The sequence below is a fragment of the Pleurodeles waltl genome, chromosome 1_1, assembly GCF_031143425.1.
Source record: "Pleurodeles waltl isolate 20211129_DDA chromosome 1_1, aPleWal1.hap1.20221129, whole genome shotgun sequence".
NCBI lineage: Eukaryota > Metazoa > Chordata > Amphibia > Caudata > Salamandridae > Pleurodeles > Pleurodeles waltl.
The window spans coordinates 934,848,372-934,861,087 of NC_090436.1; the positions used below are offsets into that span (position 1 = coordinate 934,848,372).

At 45.1% G+C, this 12,716-nt stretch overlaps 1 protein-coding gene across 4 annotated transcripts in view; it reads left to right on the plus strand.

Annotated features, from left to right (window-relative positions):
- The first annotated feature begins 358 nt into the window (after positions 1 to 358).
- LOC138289089 (uncharacterized) overlaps positions 359 to 12,716 on the plus strand; it is a 153,414-nt gene continuing 141,056 nt past the window's right edge. The window contains exon 1 of one of the 4 annotated variants that reach the window (XM_069230151.1): positions 359 to 734. In XM_069230151.1, the coding sequence (XP_069086252.1) occupies positions 671 to 734 (64 nt within the window). In that variant the 5' untranslated portion in view covers positions 359 to 670. The remainder of the gene's footprint in view (positions 735 to 12,716) is intronic. The other 3 variants (XM_069230153.1, XM_069230152.1, XM_069230150.1) reach the window with 3 other exon arrangements.

Here is a 12,716-nt window from a genome sequence, read left to right on the forward strand (position 1 = left end):
TTATAGGAATCTGTAAGGCCGCTATTAACACAGCTCTGTCACAGATACCCCGACGTTTGCCCTAATATAACAGAACATTTGAAAATAGCATTTGATGGGCACTTTAACTTTTCTCCTCCGCTGCTGAGGAATTTCCACAGGAGCAAAGCCGTTCCAGTAGGTGGGAACAATTCATATGGCCCTGTAGGCATAGATTCAGTTACATTAGGTTCAGATAATTGCGTGGTAAAGCGCAAACTCTGTATCATTCCTTAGTTTGCCTACAGTAACGCCATACACAGTCTCTAAGAAATTTGCAAAAATCATCAAACCTTACCTATTCAGTTAGAGAATTGACATCTTCGGGGCCGCAGCATTCTCCACATAGTATCACAGAGGTTTTAATTGAACCACTTATTGCTACGCAACCATTAAAGGGTGCTTGCGACATGCCAAATACCTCTCTGCCGTTGGCAAGCTCTGCGTCTTCGGGCATTTGGAAGCAATCTGTGACTTTCCAGGGGTGGCCAGTATGCAGAATCCTGGAGAGTAATGTTTGTTGTGGAGTCGAGTTGCGGGGCTGTGTGTGCTAAATACCAAGTGAAACCTGGGGAGTGCTCTTCGGTGTCAGCTCTTGAGTGCACGGGATAAGCCCATCGTAGGTACAGGTTTGGAGATCTTCTCGAAGATAATGACAATTGCTGCATTAAAATGGTGCCTTACAATTGCTGGAATCACGCTCTGCAAAGCCCAAGGTAAGTCACAAAAAGTTATTATTTCTTAATGTGCTGCTGAGGCATTATTTTCCCAAACGTTGCAGCGAATGCATGCAATAAGTGGCAGCGGCGTGTTGAATTTGCTGCCTTGATACCTTTCATATTGAGGCCACTATCTCGCTAATATATTTTAGAACATATAACTGCTTCTTTGTGGCCTTCGCACAAAACAAGGAAATGCTACAGCTAGTGTTAAACCTAGATCAGGCATAGCTTCTAGTATGTAAATTTGCAAAACTGATGGCGACTAAAATTTAGGAAATAATATTTTGTGTGTTATAATCCGCGTTTTATAAAGCAGTAGAAAAAAACAGTCTGGAGATGCAAAAATGTACAGAAACAACCATGTTGTTATACGTAAATACGTTATACGTACGTGCGTTATGCATAGAGTGCAGAGTAGCTGCTTCCTGTGTTCATTTTGGCTTTATGAGTTCGGTGTGACGACTATTTAATATGCTAATCTAACTTGTTTATTAGCCTTTTCACTGGACCCATGATTGAGTAGGCATTCCCTGTTGCCACTGCCCTTCTCTAACTACTTTGGGGCCTTTATAACTACTTGAAGAAAGTTGTACGGGACTGTGGCCTCGAGAGCACCACATTGTACTAAAACATTTGAGTACACTCACCTTTTTCTGATTCCCTGTCTGCATCCCACAGAAAGCTGTTCGAGAGGTCAAGGTATTTTATTAGCCAAAACCCCTGGATTTTTGACAAGGAGTTGATTTACTAGCGCCCTTTACCTCCTAATTTCTTTGGTGTAATCGTAATATGATTGCAATTTGACTTTTATAGTTGTGTGAATCAAAAGCTAAACACGATCTAATATTATGTTTATCAATACGAGGCCCATTGCCCAAGGCCCCATGGTTTAACATGCAACATAGGCTTGCATGATTGTGGCTTTTGTACGTGCCAAACTGTAGGAACTCAAAGTACTGGTGGACACTGATTACTTAAGTAAAATGCGTTGTCATAAACATGGGTAAATCCAATAAATGTTACTTTTATATATTGCAAAAGGTGTTTCAAAGCTTAATACAGACACAGAACAGGCCGTGCATGGGTAATAGCAGTAGATACTTATTTCTCAGGGAATCTTGCTCTGCTTTGAGTACTATGTCAGTGCTGCACGTTAGTTACAGCTCGCAAACACCTTCTCACTATGTACAATTCAAACAATTGGAATTTTCAAGGGGATGGAGTTGGATACGAGAGGGAGCGCGGAATGCAATGGGACGTGCAAAGTGATTGAGAAACGAGCGTGCAAGGGGATGCAATTTGTAAGTATAAGTGAGGAACCACATGGTGCAAGGATGGAGCTTTAGGTACAAGTGGGGGACTTGAAAGGGCAAAGGAACAATAATGTGGGAGTGAGGAACAACTTGTGTGATGAGGAGAAAAGGTGTAATGGGGTGTGTAGGGTGTAAGGAAACAATAGCAGTAAGAGTGCAGGGCGCAAGGAGAAATGGGCAGGATACAAGGATAATGTTGTATTGTATTGGACTGAAGCATTTAAATAGAGTTTACTACCCATATCAGGGGCGCTAAAGCGATGGCCTACATGAGCAGTACGATACACCATATAGGGTATATAGTTGGTGGAATGATGTTTGTTTTGATCCTATGTGGGAAGTGTTTCCATGTCTTGCGTGGTGACCACTGAGGTGTGGTTATCATGTTATGGGACGAAGCACATAGCAGTGTGTTGGATGATAAAGTGTAAGCGAGAGACATGCCATTTTGTGGTTTTCAGTATGCTGGTAGCTTTGAACAGCTCTGCAGATCCCTTTATGTTATTTCAGATGATAAGTCTGGTTACTGCATTGGATTGTCCAGTCTGAAATTTTGTGTTATTGTGGTTCTGAGCTGGCATGGTTAGAGGGAAAGAGAAGTGAAGAGATCTGTTGGGATGGACATCTTTTATTATCATCCCATATCTGTGTGTCTATGTGAGATGTACAGAAGCAGTCCGATTGTATAGCTATTTGGGTCCTGTAGTCAATGAACTATATTAAAGTCCTTAAAAAAGTGTCCAATAATGTGTGACAGATCTCTTAGTTATTCAGTGCATGTTCATTTGGTGATGTTTATTCTGTAAAGTGCTGGTGATGGACAACCCTCATAGCATTTGTATCTTGTGAATTCAATAGGTGTAAGTTACACTTTGTTGATGATCTCTGCGTATTATAATGTTAATATTTGTGTGGGTCATAACTCTTATATATGGAAGTACATAACTATATGTAATGACAGGATGAACCATAGGTCAGCCTTTTTTTTGCTTAGGAGTATAATGAAAGCAGTTTGCTGGTTGAGTTGGTTACAATTCATGGGCTGCAAGCTGAGAATTATATTTGAGTGCACAAATGTTCCTTGGCTTTGTGGCTGGAAGTCTAACAGTACAGTTATCTAGAAAAAAAGCCAACTTTTCAACAGTTTCAGAAGTGTATATGGTCATGGGTGCTTCTAATAGTGGCTGTGATTTACAGAGATTGGCAGCTTGTACTGAGAAAGCAGTCGATCCGAATATCTTACAGTATGGTTGAATGATCATAAGTGGTGTAAGCCTGGAATGCAGTGTTCTGTTTGGTTTTGGAGGAAAGGATTGGGGCAGAGGGTCTAGGGAGGAGCACAGTGTGCAAGGGGATGTGTAGAAAGGCGCAGAGTGCAAGGGGTTTGTCAAGGTTCACTTTAAGTATGTAGGGTTCTGGTCTCCAAAGGGAATGCAAGCCTGCATCACACAAATGGAACAGATAAAGTTCAGCAGCAATGCATGCTCCCATGCCCCATACTGAGAACCAGTATCATATGAACACCAGCAGTACATAAATCCCTCATACATTTAAAGTGCAGGTACCTCAACTGCATGCAAACAGGATATGTAGAGTGGAAGAATGTTGTGGGAGAACATCAACCCATCTTGGAAGAACAGATTTGCACACACCCTGCAGTCAGAATTGCTCTGGAGATGGGGACTATTAGAGAAATGTGTACCAACTATATTCAGGGACACTAACATTATGCGATTCTGCTCAAACAGCAGTTTCTTATTAAAGTGCAGATTTGCCTCAATTGCCACTGTAGGAGGCTGGCCCTCTATGTAGTGTACCAAACTAGGCACACTGTTCAGAGTGGTCCAGGCAACCACACACTGGTTTCCAGAGGTAAAAACTAGATCACCTAATACTCTACTTTGTCAGGTAGCTTGGTCAAGCAGTTGGGCCAATCATGGAAAAGTGCAAAGACTTTGCTGTACTCACAGTATCAATCATGCAACTCACACATTTGAAGGAATAACTTGAGGCAAATTTATAAAAACACTTCAGATTTTTATATAAATTTTAAGACCAAGATTTTTGAAGATATGGATTTTTTAAGTTTTAATAAATGCAGTCTTTCTGTGCTAATTAAGCACCATAGGAATCAATAGGAAGACACCTTTAAAAATTCATATAAAATCACACATTTGCTTTGCCAAGTTCCACTTTTGCAGGTTGGTCTAAGTCATTGGTAGGCACACTGTGCCAGCTGGAGAAGTTCAAGTGGCTCTGGGTTCCAGCAGGAGCAGTGGTAGAAAGTTTCTTAGAGCTGGTGCAGGGCAACTGAGGGAACCACTTGGAAAAGGTCTGCTCTGGTCAAGTTAAAAGTGGTTCCTTGGGGTCCCCTTGGAGTGTTGAGGTCGCAAGGGGTGAGTGACCCTTGAGGCACAGCTGGTTTTTCGTTGCAGGGCCCAGGGTGGCTGGGTGCAGAGCAAATCGGCGAGCCAGAGGCTGTGCACAAAAATGCCCTTTGGATCTAGAGGCCACTGGAGGGCGTAGTGCCACCAAACTTGGCACACTTGTGAGGTTTGTCATCCTGGTCATCGGTGTGTCATCGAGTCCAGCTGCAACTTTTGGTTCGGGAGCTATCGGCCAGTCAGTGAAGTGACCCTCACTGGGTTGCTGGTTTTTGGATTGTTGCAGAGTGGTACCTCCACTGTGGAGGGAGTTCTCGGGTGATTGATGAATCCTAGAGGTCCTATGGGTTTCTTGAGGTCAGTCCAGTGTCCAGCTTCTCTGCAGCACTGATTGTTGGCTTCTGGGTGCAGCAGAGGGGGTTTGGCGCCTTTTCTTTGTGCAGCAGGTCCACAGTTCTCTTGTCTTGGATCTTCTTTGTGCTGGTCTTCTTTGTGTCCTTCAAATCTGGTTTCCTGGTCTAGGGATGCCCACTATATACTGAATTTAGTGGGCGTTTCAGGGGGTACCTGGTAGTGTCCAATGTGGACACTGACCTTTGGGTGGCTACACCGACTACAGTGACCACTTCTTGTGGGAAGGGTCACTTCCCTAAACCGGATTGGCTATTTTCCTTCCATCTAAGATGGAAGAAAATGCAAGGGAGTGTCCACCTCACAGGCAACACCTTAGGTGTGGTGCATGCCAGGTAGGGCCAGTCCTCCTATCCTTTGTGTAGATTCCTGCCTTTGCTCCCATCAAGTGTGAGGGTTTGCAAAGGGGTTGACCATCTGCTACTAGCAGCAGACTTAGGGGTCAAGTTTCAAAGGTGATAAGCCGTTTGAAGCTTGCTGCCAGGGCAGTGCACATTCCTGAGGGAGGGGGTGTTAGCACCTCCACCCAGGAACGGCATTGCTTTACAAACCATAGGGACAGAGCCCTCCCCAAGGTTTGTATAGGGGCTGTCTGGAGGTGGCAGGCTGGATAGAACCAGTCAGCAACCATGCCAGGGTAGTTAGCTTTTATAGGGGTCACCTCTTAGGGATAAATCCAATACTGGTACCAGTTTAGATTTATCGTTCTGAGTTGTTTGATACCAAACAACCCAAGGTTCAGAGTGGCCATCATGTGGCTGGGAAACTTGTGGTAACCTGTGTCAAGCACATGTATTGAAGTGGCTGCTCTGTTCACCCACTGTGTCCCAGGTTTGGCAAGGACACAGTCGGGGCATTTTGTTCATGCAGCGATGCCCTCAGATATAATATAGAGCACCCTGCCTTAGGGCTTTAAGGTCTGCCAGAGGGGTGTCCTACCCATAGTAAATGCAGTGTATGCTGGACAGGGCACATAGGCAGTTTACCATTTCGAGTTTGTGTTTTAGGTTTGCACCAGAACACTCAGCCTGCAATGGCAGTGCTGGGTGTCTTCTGTATGCATGGCCCTAGAAGGTGGCACAATCAGAGCTGCTGCCCTCAGGGGCCTACTCATAGTACCCCATGCTCCAGGGTCGCTAGGTACCCATTTACTAGGGTAATTAAGGGTGTATCCAATTGTGAGAATGCATCACAACAGGTTTAGGGAAAGAGCTCTGGCCCAGGGAACCTGGTTAGGAGGGGCCCTGGGCACTGCAACTTCTAGGCCACATCAAACATCAGGCAAAAAATGGGGGCTACCCATGTTAAAAAGAGGCCTTTTCTCACAGCCACATAATCCATAATGTTCTGCATAATTTGCAGATTTAACAAACATGTTTCTACCTCAAACAGTTCAAATGTTACTAAAGGTCTGACACATGTGATGCAGTGCAGTGGGTGGTCCATTGACCACTATCTTTTCTTTTAGCATTTGTCACCCTTAGCAGTAAGGGTATGCCCAGATGTGGGTCCTGTGTTCGGTATGCCACTGGATTCAAGCTAGCCAAGCTGATGAGGGGTGATACACCGAAACCGTTCCTGGATGAATATTTCTGGTCCATGGAGGACCTGGTCTGGCAGTTCCGCTACACTGTTCCCATGGGGAGCGAGGTCAAGACTGATTTGCATATGGCTAGGTCCAAACTGGAATGGCATAGAAAGCAAAAACACAATGGGCCTGATTCCAACTTTGTCGGAGGGGGTTAATCATTCCCAAATGTGACGGATATCCCCCCACCGTATTACGAGTTCCATAGGAGATAATGGACTCGTAATACGGCGGACGGGATATCTGTCACATTTGGGACGAATTAACCCCCTCCGCCAAAGTTGTGATCCAGCCCTATATCTTTTGGCCCCGATATGTGACTGAGGGGAAGCAGGTAGAAGTGTTGGTCCCAAATCCCCAGACTTTTAAAATCTTTCTGGAATCAAGGGGAACCTCTGCCAAGGAGAAGAGCTGAAGAGCTAGCTGGAGGAGGAGTACTGCCTCTTTGCTGTGTTGCTTTGCTGGATTGACCTGCAGTTGCTGTTTCTGCCTTAAAAGAAAGCAAAGGGTGAACTTTGCTGTATATCCTGCTTGAGAAAGTTCTCCAAGGGCTTGGAGTAGAGCTTGCCTCCTGTTGGAAGTCTCAGTGAAATAAAAGTCTTCAGTGTCATCTGCCTACAGCACTGGGAACTGTGGGGCATATTTATACTCCGTTTGCGCCGAATTTGCGTAGTTTTTTTCGACGCAAATTCGACGCAAAACTAACTCCATATTTATACTTTGGCTTTAGACGCGTCTAGCGCCAAAGTTCATGGAGTTAGCGTCATTTTTTTGAGTGAACACCTTCCTTGCGTTAATGATATGCAAGGTAGGCGTTCCCGTCTTAAAAATGACTCCGATGCATATGCGTCGTATTTATACTCCCGGGCAAAAGTGATGCCCGGGAGTGGGTGGGTCTAAAAAACCCGCATTAGCGCCGGATTTTAACGCCTGGGTCAGGGCAGGCATTAAGGGACCTGTGGGCTCTGAAGGAGCCCAAAGGTGCCCTCCCATGCCCCCAGGGACCCCCATGTCACCCTTGCCCACCCCAGGAGGACACCCAAGGCTGGAGGGACCCATCCCAGGGACATTAAGGTAAGTTCAGGTAAGTTTTTTTTTTTTCTTTTGTGGCATAGGGGGGCCTGATTTGTGCCCCCCTACATGCCACTATGCCCAATGACCATGCCCAGGGGACAGAAGTCCCCTGGGCATGGCCATTGGGCAAGGGGGCATGACTCCGGTCTTTGCTAAGACAGGAGTCATTTCAATGGGGGTTGGGCGTCGTAAAAAAATGGCGCAAATCGGGTTGAGGCGCAAAAATTGCCTCAGCCTGACTTGCACCATTTGTGGACGCCCATACTCCATTTTCCCCCTACGCCGGCGCTGCCTGGTGTACGTCGTTTTTTTTAACGCACACCAGACAGCGCCGGCGGCTAACGCCGGCTAACGTCATTGAATAAATACGGCGCCCGCATGGCGCTTCAGAATGGCGTTAGCCGGCGCTAATTTTTTTGGCGCAAAACTGCGTTAGCGCAGTTCTGCGTCAAAAAGTATAAATATGGCCCTGTGTGTTTTGTGCTGCTCAAGAAGAAAAACCACTGAGATGCCGCAAACGACGCTGCTGGCCTGCACCGTGGCCTGCCAATTACGCACAGAGTCGCACTGCCTCACTTCGCAGTGCAACCCTGGTCTCACTGACGCCCCATCTGACTCCACTACCTTGACCTGTGGGCCCATACTCTGGCATTGCTTTGTTCACACCGGAGCCTGGGCATCCATGCTCCTGCTGACACCAGTGCTGCTGCCTGCACCGTGGCCTGTGGACACCACTTGTGAGGTACACGAAGCACCATCCCCGACCACAGCCCCGGTCCACCGACAAAAGCACCACCTACTCCAGTGTCATCATTAGGCATCCCTGCCTGCACCATGACCCGTGGATGCCACACGGAGCCCGTCCCATGCCGCACCACCAACTTGGGCCTACCGATGACAGCACTTCAGCAATGGTGACGCTGCTGCCTGCACCATGACCTAGTGACAGAACACGTCGCCCCCCGCTTCACACCGCAGCCCTGGTCTTACCGACACCGCTGTATGCTGTCACTGAGCCGCTGTCTGAAACCTGACCTGTGGGCACCACACGTCGCATCGTCCCACTGTGCACTGCAGCCCTGATGCCATCCACACCAGGGCTCCTGACTTCATCAGCCCGAGTTCAATCTGCAATGCGTGTGACTTCAAGGGCCCAATGACCCCGACACCAACTCCGGAACCGACACCCCGACGCCAGCGACATTGCTCTCCGGATCTCAACGCGAGGATCACAATGCCCTGCAATTCCAAAGGTACTGTTTGCGGGTCTTCCCGACACCGTAGCTGGCCCACGATGCCACGGCTGGCCTGAACTGTTGGTTTTATTGATTACAACACCATGATAGCCCCAGGTGGAGCTATTGTCTTTGAGGAACTGTATTTTTGAGTAATTCTTGCAGAATTCATATTTTGCGTATTTATCGTATTTGATCTTGTTTTATATCGATAAATATTGGCTATTTTTCTAAAACTGTTATGGTATCCTTTTGTAGTGTTTTCACTGTGTTACTGTGTGTTATGTGCAATTGCTTTACACATTTCTTCTGAGATAATCCTGACTGCTTGTGCAAAGTTACCAAGGGGGTGAGCAGGGGTTATCTGAGCTGGGTAACTCCCTTATCTTGACTAGAGTGAGGGTCCCTACTTGGAGAGGGTGCAAGCCAAATGCCCACTAGAGACCCCATTTCTAATACATTCCAAACATTTCAAACATGGCCACATTACTCCTTATAGATCAGAAATGACCACTTAGACATACATAAGGGAATTCCCAATGCAAAGCTATGAGAGGAGTAGCACTCACTGTAGTGAAAAACAAAATAGGCTGTTTGTCAAAACTAAGACATGTAGCACAGAAAAATATATGTCCTACCTTTTACATACATAGCACCCTGCCGCTAAGGCTTTCTAGGGCCTACCTTAGGGGTGACTTAGGTGTAGTAAAAAAGGTGTTCAGGACTTGGCAAGTAGTTTGACTTGCAAGTCAATGTGGCAGTAGCTGCACATGCAGGGCCTGAATTGGCAGTCCTGAGCCATGTTTGAAAGGCTACTTCTGTGGGTGGCATAATTTGCACTGCAGGTCCACCAGTAGAATTTAATTTTCAAGCCCTGGGTGTACGATATACCACTTTACAAGGGACTTACAGGTAATTTAAATAAGTCAAATAGGTGTAAACCAATTATACCAAGTTTTAGTGGTGAGAACAAATGCACTGTAGCACTGATTAGCAGTGGTAAAGTGCCCAGAGTCGTAAAGCCAATAAAAAGAAAAATAGGAGGAGAAAGGCAAAACATTTGGGGACAACGTTGTAGAAAGGGCCATTTCACACAGCAAGCAAGAAAATGGATTTGGGCCCAGATCTGTGACTGGGTGGAATTGTTCAGCGTTCCATCCATCATCTGTTCATTTTGAAATTGTCACCCTAAGTTGGAAGGGTATGCCCAGACATGGGCCCGTGACACTATGCCACTGGATTCAAGCTAGCCTGGCTGATAAACTGGTCCCAGGATGAATGATTCTGGTCCATAGAGGGCCGTGTCTGGCAGTTCGGGCTGGACTGTTCCCATGAGGAGCAGGGGTAAGATTGGTTTGCATACAGCTAGGTCCAACCTGGAATGGCATGGCAAGCAAAAAAACGATGGTTGAAACTCAGATCTGTGTTTGACATTGTTCAGCATTCCGTCCATCATCTGTGCTTTTTGCATTTGTCACCCTTTGTCATGCAGAGACAGTCCACCTTTGGATTGTTGATTGCTATATTTATGTGCTAAACTGTAACCAATTAGGTGTATTCTTTGGCCAGCAGTGTTAACGTGTAAAAAAGAAAAAATATTGAAGCAATACTGCCACTATATGCTGCATAATTTGCTTTTATTTCCTTCATAATTTACTCCAAATCTCAAAAGCTAAACAGTAGCTGTGTATTAATAAGTAATAATGTGATCCTCCTCTGCAGCATAATTCCTGCTGCCTTGCCAATTAAGTATCATAAATGTAGCGTGCACAACAGAGGCAACACAACAAAAGTCTAAGGCATTGGTGGGAAGATGCTGCTCAGGAGCAGTAACTGAAAAGGAGACAGCCATAACAGCTGTCAAAGATAATTTCATACAAACATCTGCAGGGTAAAATCCTGTCAGACTGAACCAACCTTAGGAAGAAACTTTTCAGCAGCGCAGATCCCATTCAAATAGATCACTGAAGTCTTTGATTTTTACAGACCTAGCACTAGTCTACTGAGAATGGGGTTCTGTGAGTCATCCACCCAGGAAAGAGCCATCAATGCTCATTGACTCCACAGCCAATTAAAAACTGGCAACTATTTCTTAAGCAAATCAAAATGATCCCACTAATTAAAAAAATACATTTCAACCTACATGATTGGATGCAAGCATCCGGGTACTGCAAAGTCTAGCACTGTTGAGGCAAAAGACATTGCCTGAAGGAGTTACTTTTATACTGATGTGTGACTCAACATCTTCTTATGGCTACTAATATTATAAGCATTATAGCTACTCATGTTGCTTATACAAGCAGTGAAAGCCCTTTGATATAAATGAAAAAGGAACACTCTTGCAAGCACTGACAGCTTAAGCAATACAGGAGAAAAAGAGCTGTCTTATGATGGCTTGTGTCAAGATGGTTTTTTAGTTATTAGTAATCCATGGCACTATATTTGGAGCAGAGGCTAAGCACATGATACAAGCAATCTACATGACCAAGATTACAGACTGGATAAAACCCAACTGCTTCAAACTCAACACTGGCAAAACAGAAGTTCTTCCACATAACAGCAGTTTTCAGCAACACCACACCGAGTCATAAATACCATCCCTCCAGATGTGGATTCATGGTGCTGTTCTATTTTGTCACGTGAATGCATTAAGCCACTTATATATTTATCTTTCCATTGAATTCATAGATTGAAAATTATGGCTTATCATCCATATACATTATTCATCAAGTTCAATTAACTTTTGCATAGTTTTGTACATCATTTTAATTAAGTCTGACTAGTGGGTCAAATCTCCTAATCTTGGACATATCCACACTGCTGGAAGTTATTTACTATGTTAAATCAAAATTGAGAAACAAAATAGAAGATATTTGTAGGCAAGCTTTGCTAGTTTTATCCCCTACTGTGAATGGATTAGCTTTAGGTTCCACCATAAAGTAACTCTTGTTGGCACTAGCCAATAACATATGGCAGTCCTAGGACCAAAAAGTATGATTACCACAAAATGCTGGATTGAATATTTTTTTCTCTGTTCTGCTGTTTTGCCAGTTCTGCTCCTGCCTCGCTCCTCCACTTCTCTCTGGGTTTTAGCTCTCTCTTCTCTCTCTCTCTGTCTTCTGCTCCTTGGTCTCTCTTGCCTCTCTCACTCCTTTATTTCTTTTTATTCATGCTTATGTTCTGTCCATTTTAATTTTCCACTCTTGCTCTTTCCTCAGCTTCTTTCCCCTTAAACTCTCGCTCACCTTTTGCCCATTTTAACTTTCAACTTTCAACTCTCACTCTTTTCTCTTTTGTTTTCCTCTTTCACCCTTGCTCCTTACTGCACATGCTCTCACCCATTTCTGACAGTTTCTCTTGCCAATTTGGTTCTATTCTTCTGATTCTTTTAGCAATTTTTGCTCCTTCTTGCTCTTTCCTTGTTCTGCATCCTTCTTTGGTCTTTTCCTGACTCTTCCTGCTTCTGCCTCACCAGCACACCTTCATGCCTCTGCACTCCTCTTCCTTTTCCCAGGTCTTATTTAATGGCAGCCACATCATGGAAGGCACTGCTGGTAAGCCTGTCAACACTGGTCTCCGAGCAATCTGCATCAAATGTCCTGAGTAATGGTCCTATTCCTGCTCATCACTACTTTGCCAACAACCCCCATGCATTCAATTCCTGTATGCCACTGTGCTACCACTCTGCAGCACACAACACTGAAGGGCTATTCGCTTGCACCACCTGCAAGTTCACATGCACCTCCCAACATCCACTGCTTACAACTGTTGCACTGATCACACTCCACAACTGACACTCTCTCACCTTGACTCACCACAGACTCACAGCTGACCTCACTCTCCTGCATGGTCCTCAACATGTGTTTCCTCATCACACTCCAAGGATATATAGAATCACACAATAGACCTGTTGTTCTCCACAGAGACATGACTAAACCCTGCATTGACCCCAATATCGCCACAACTAACCC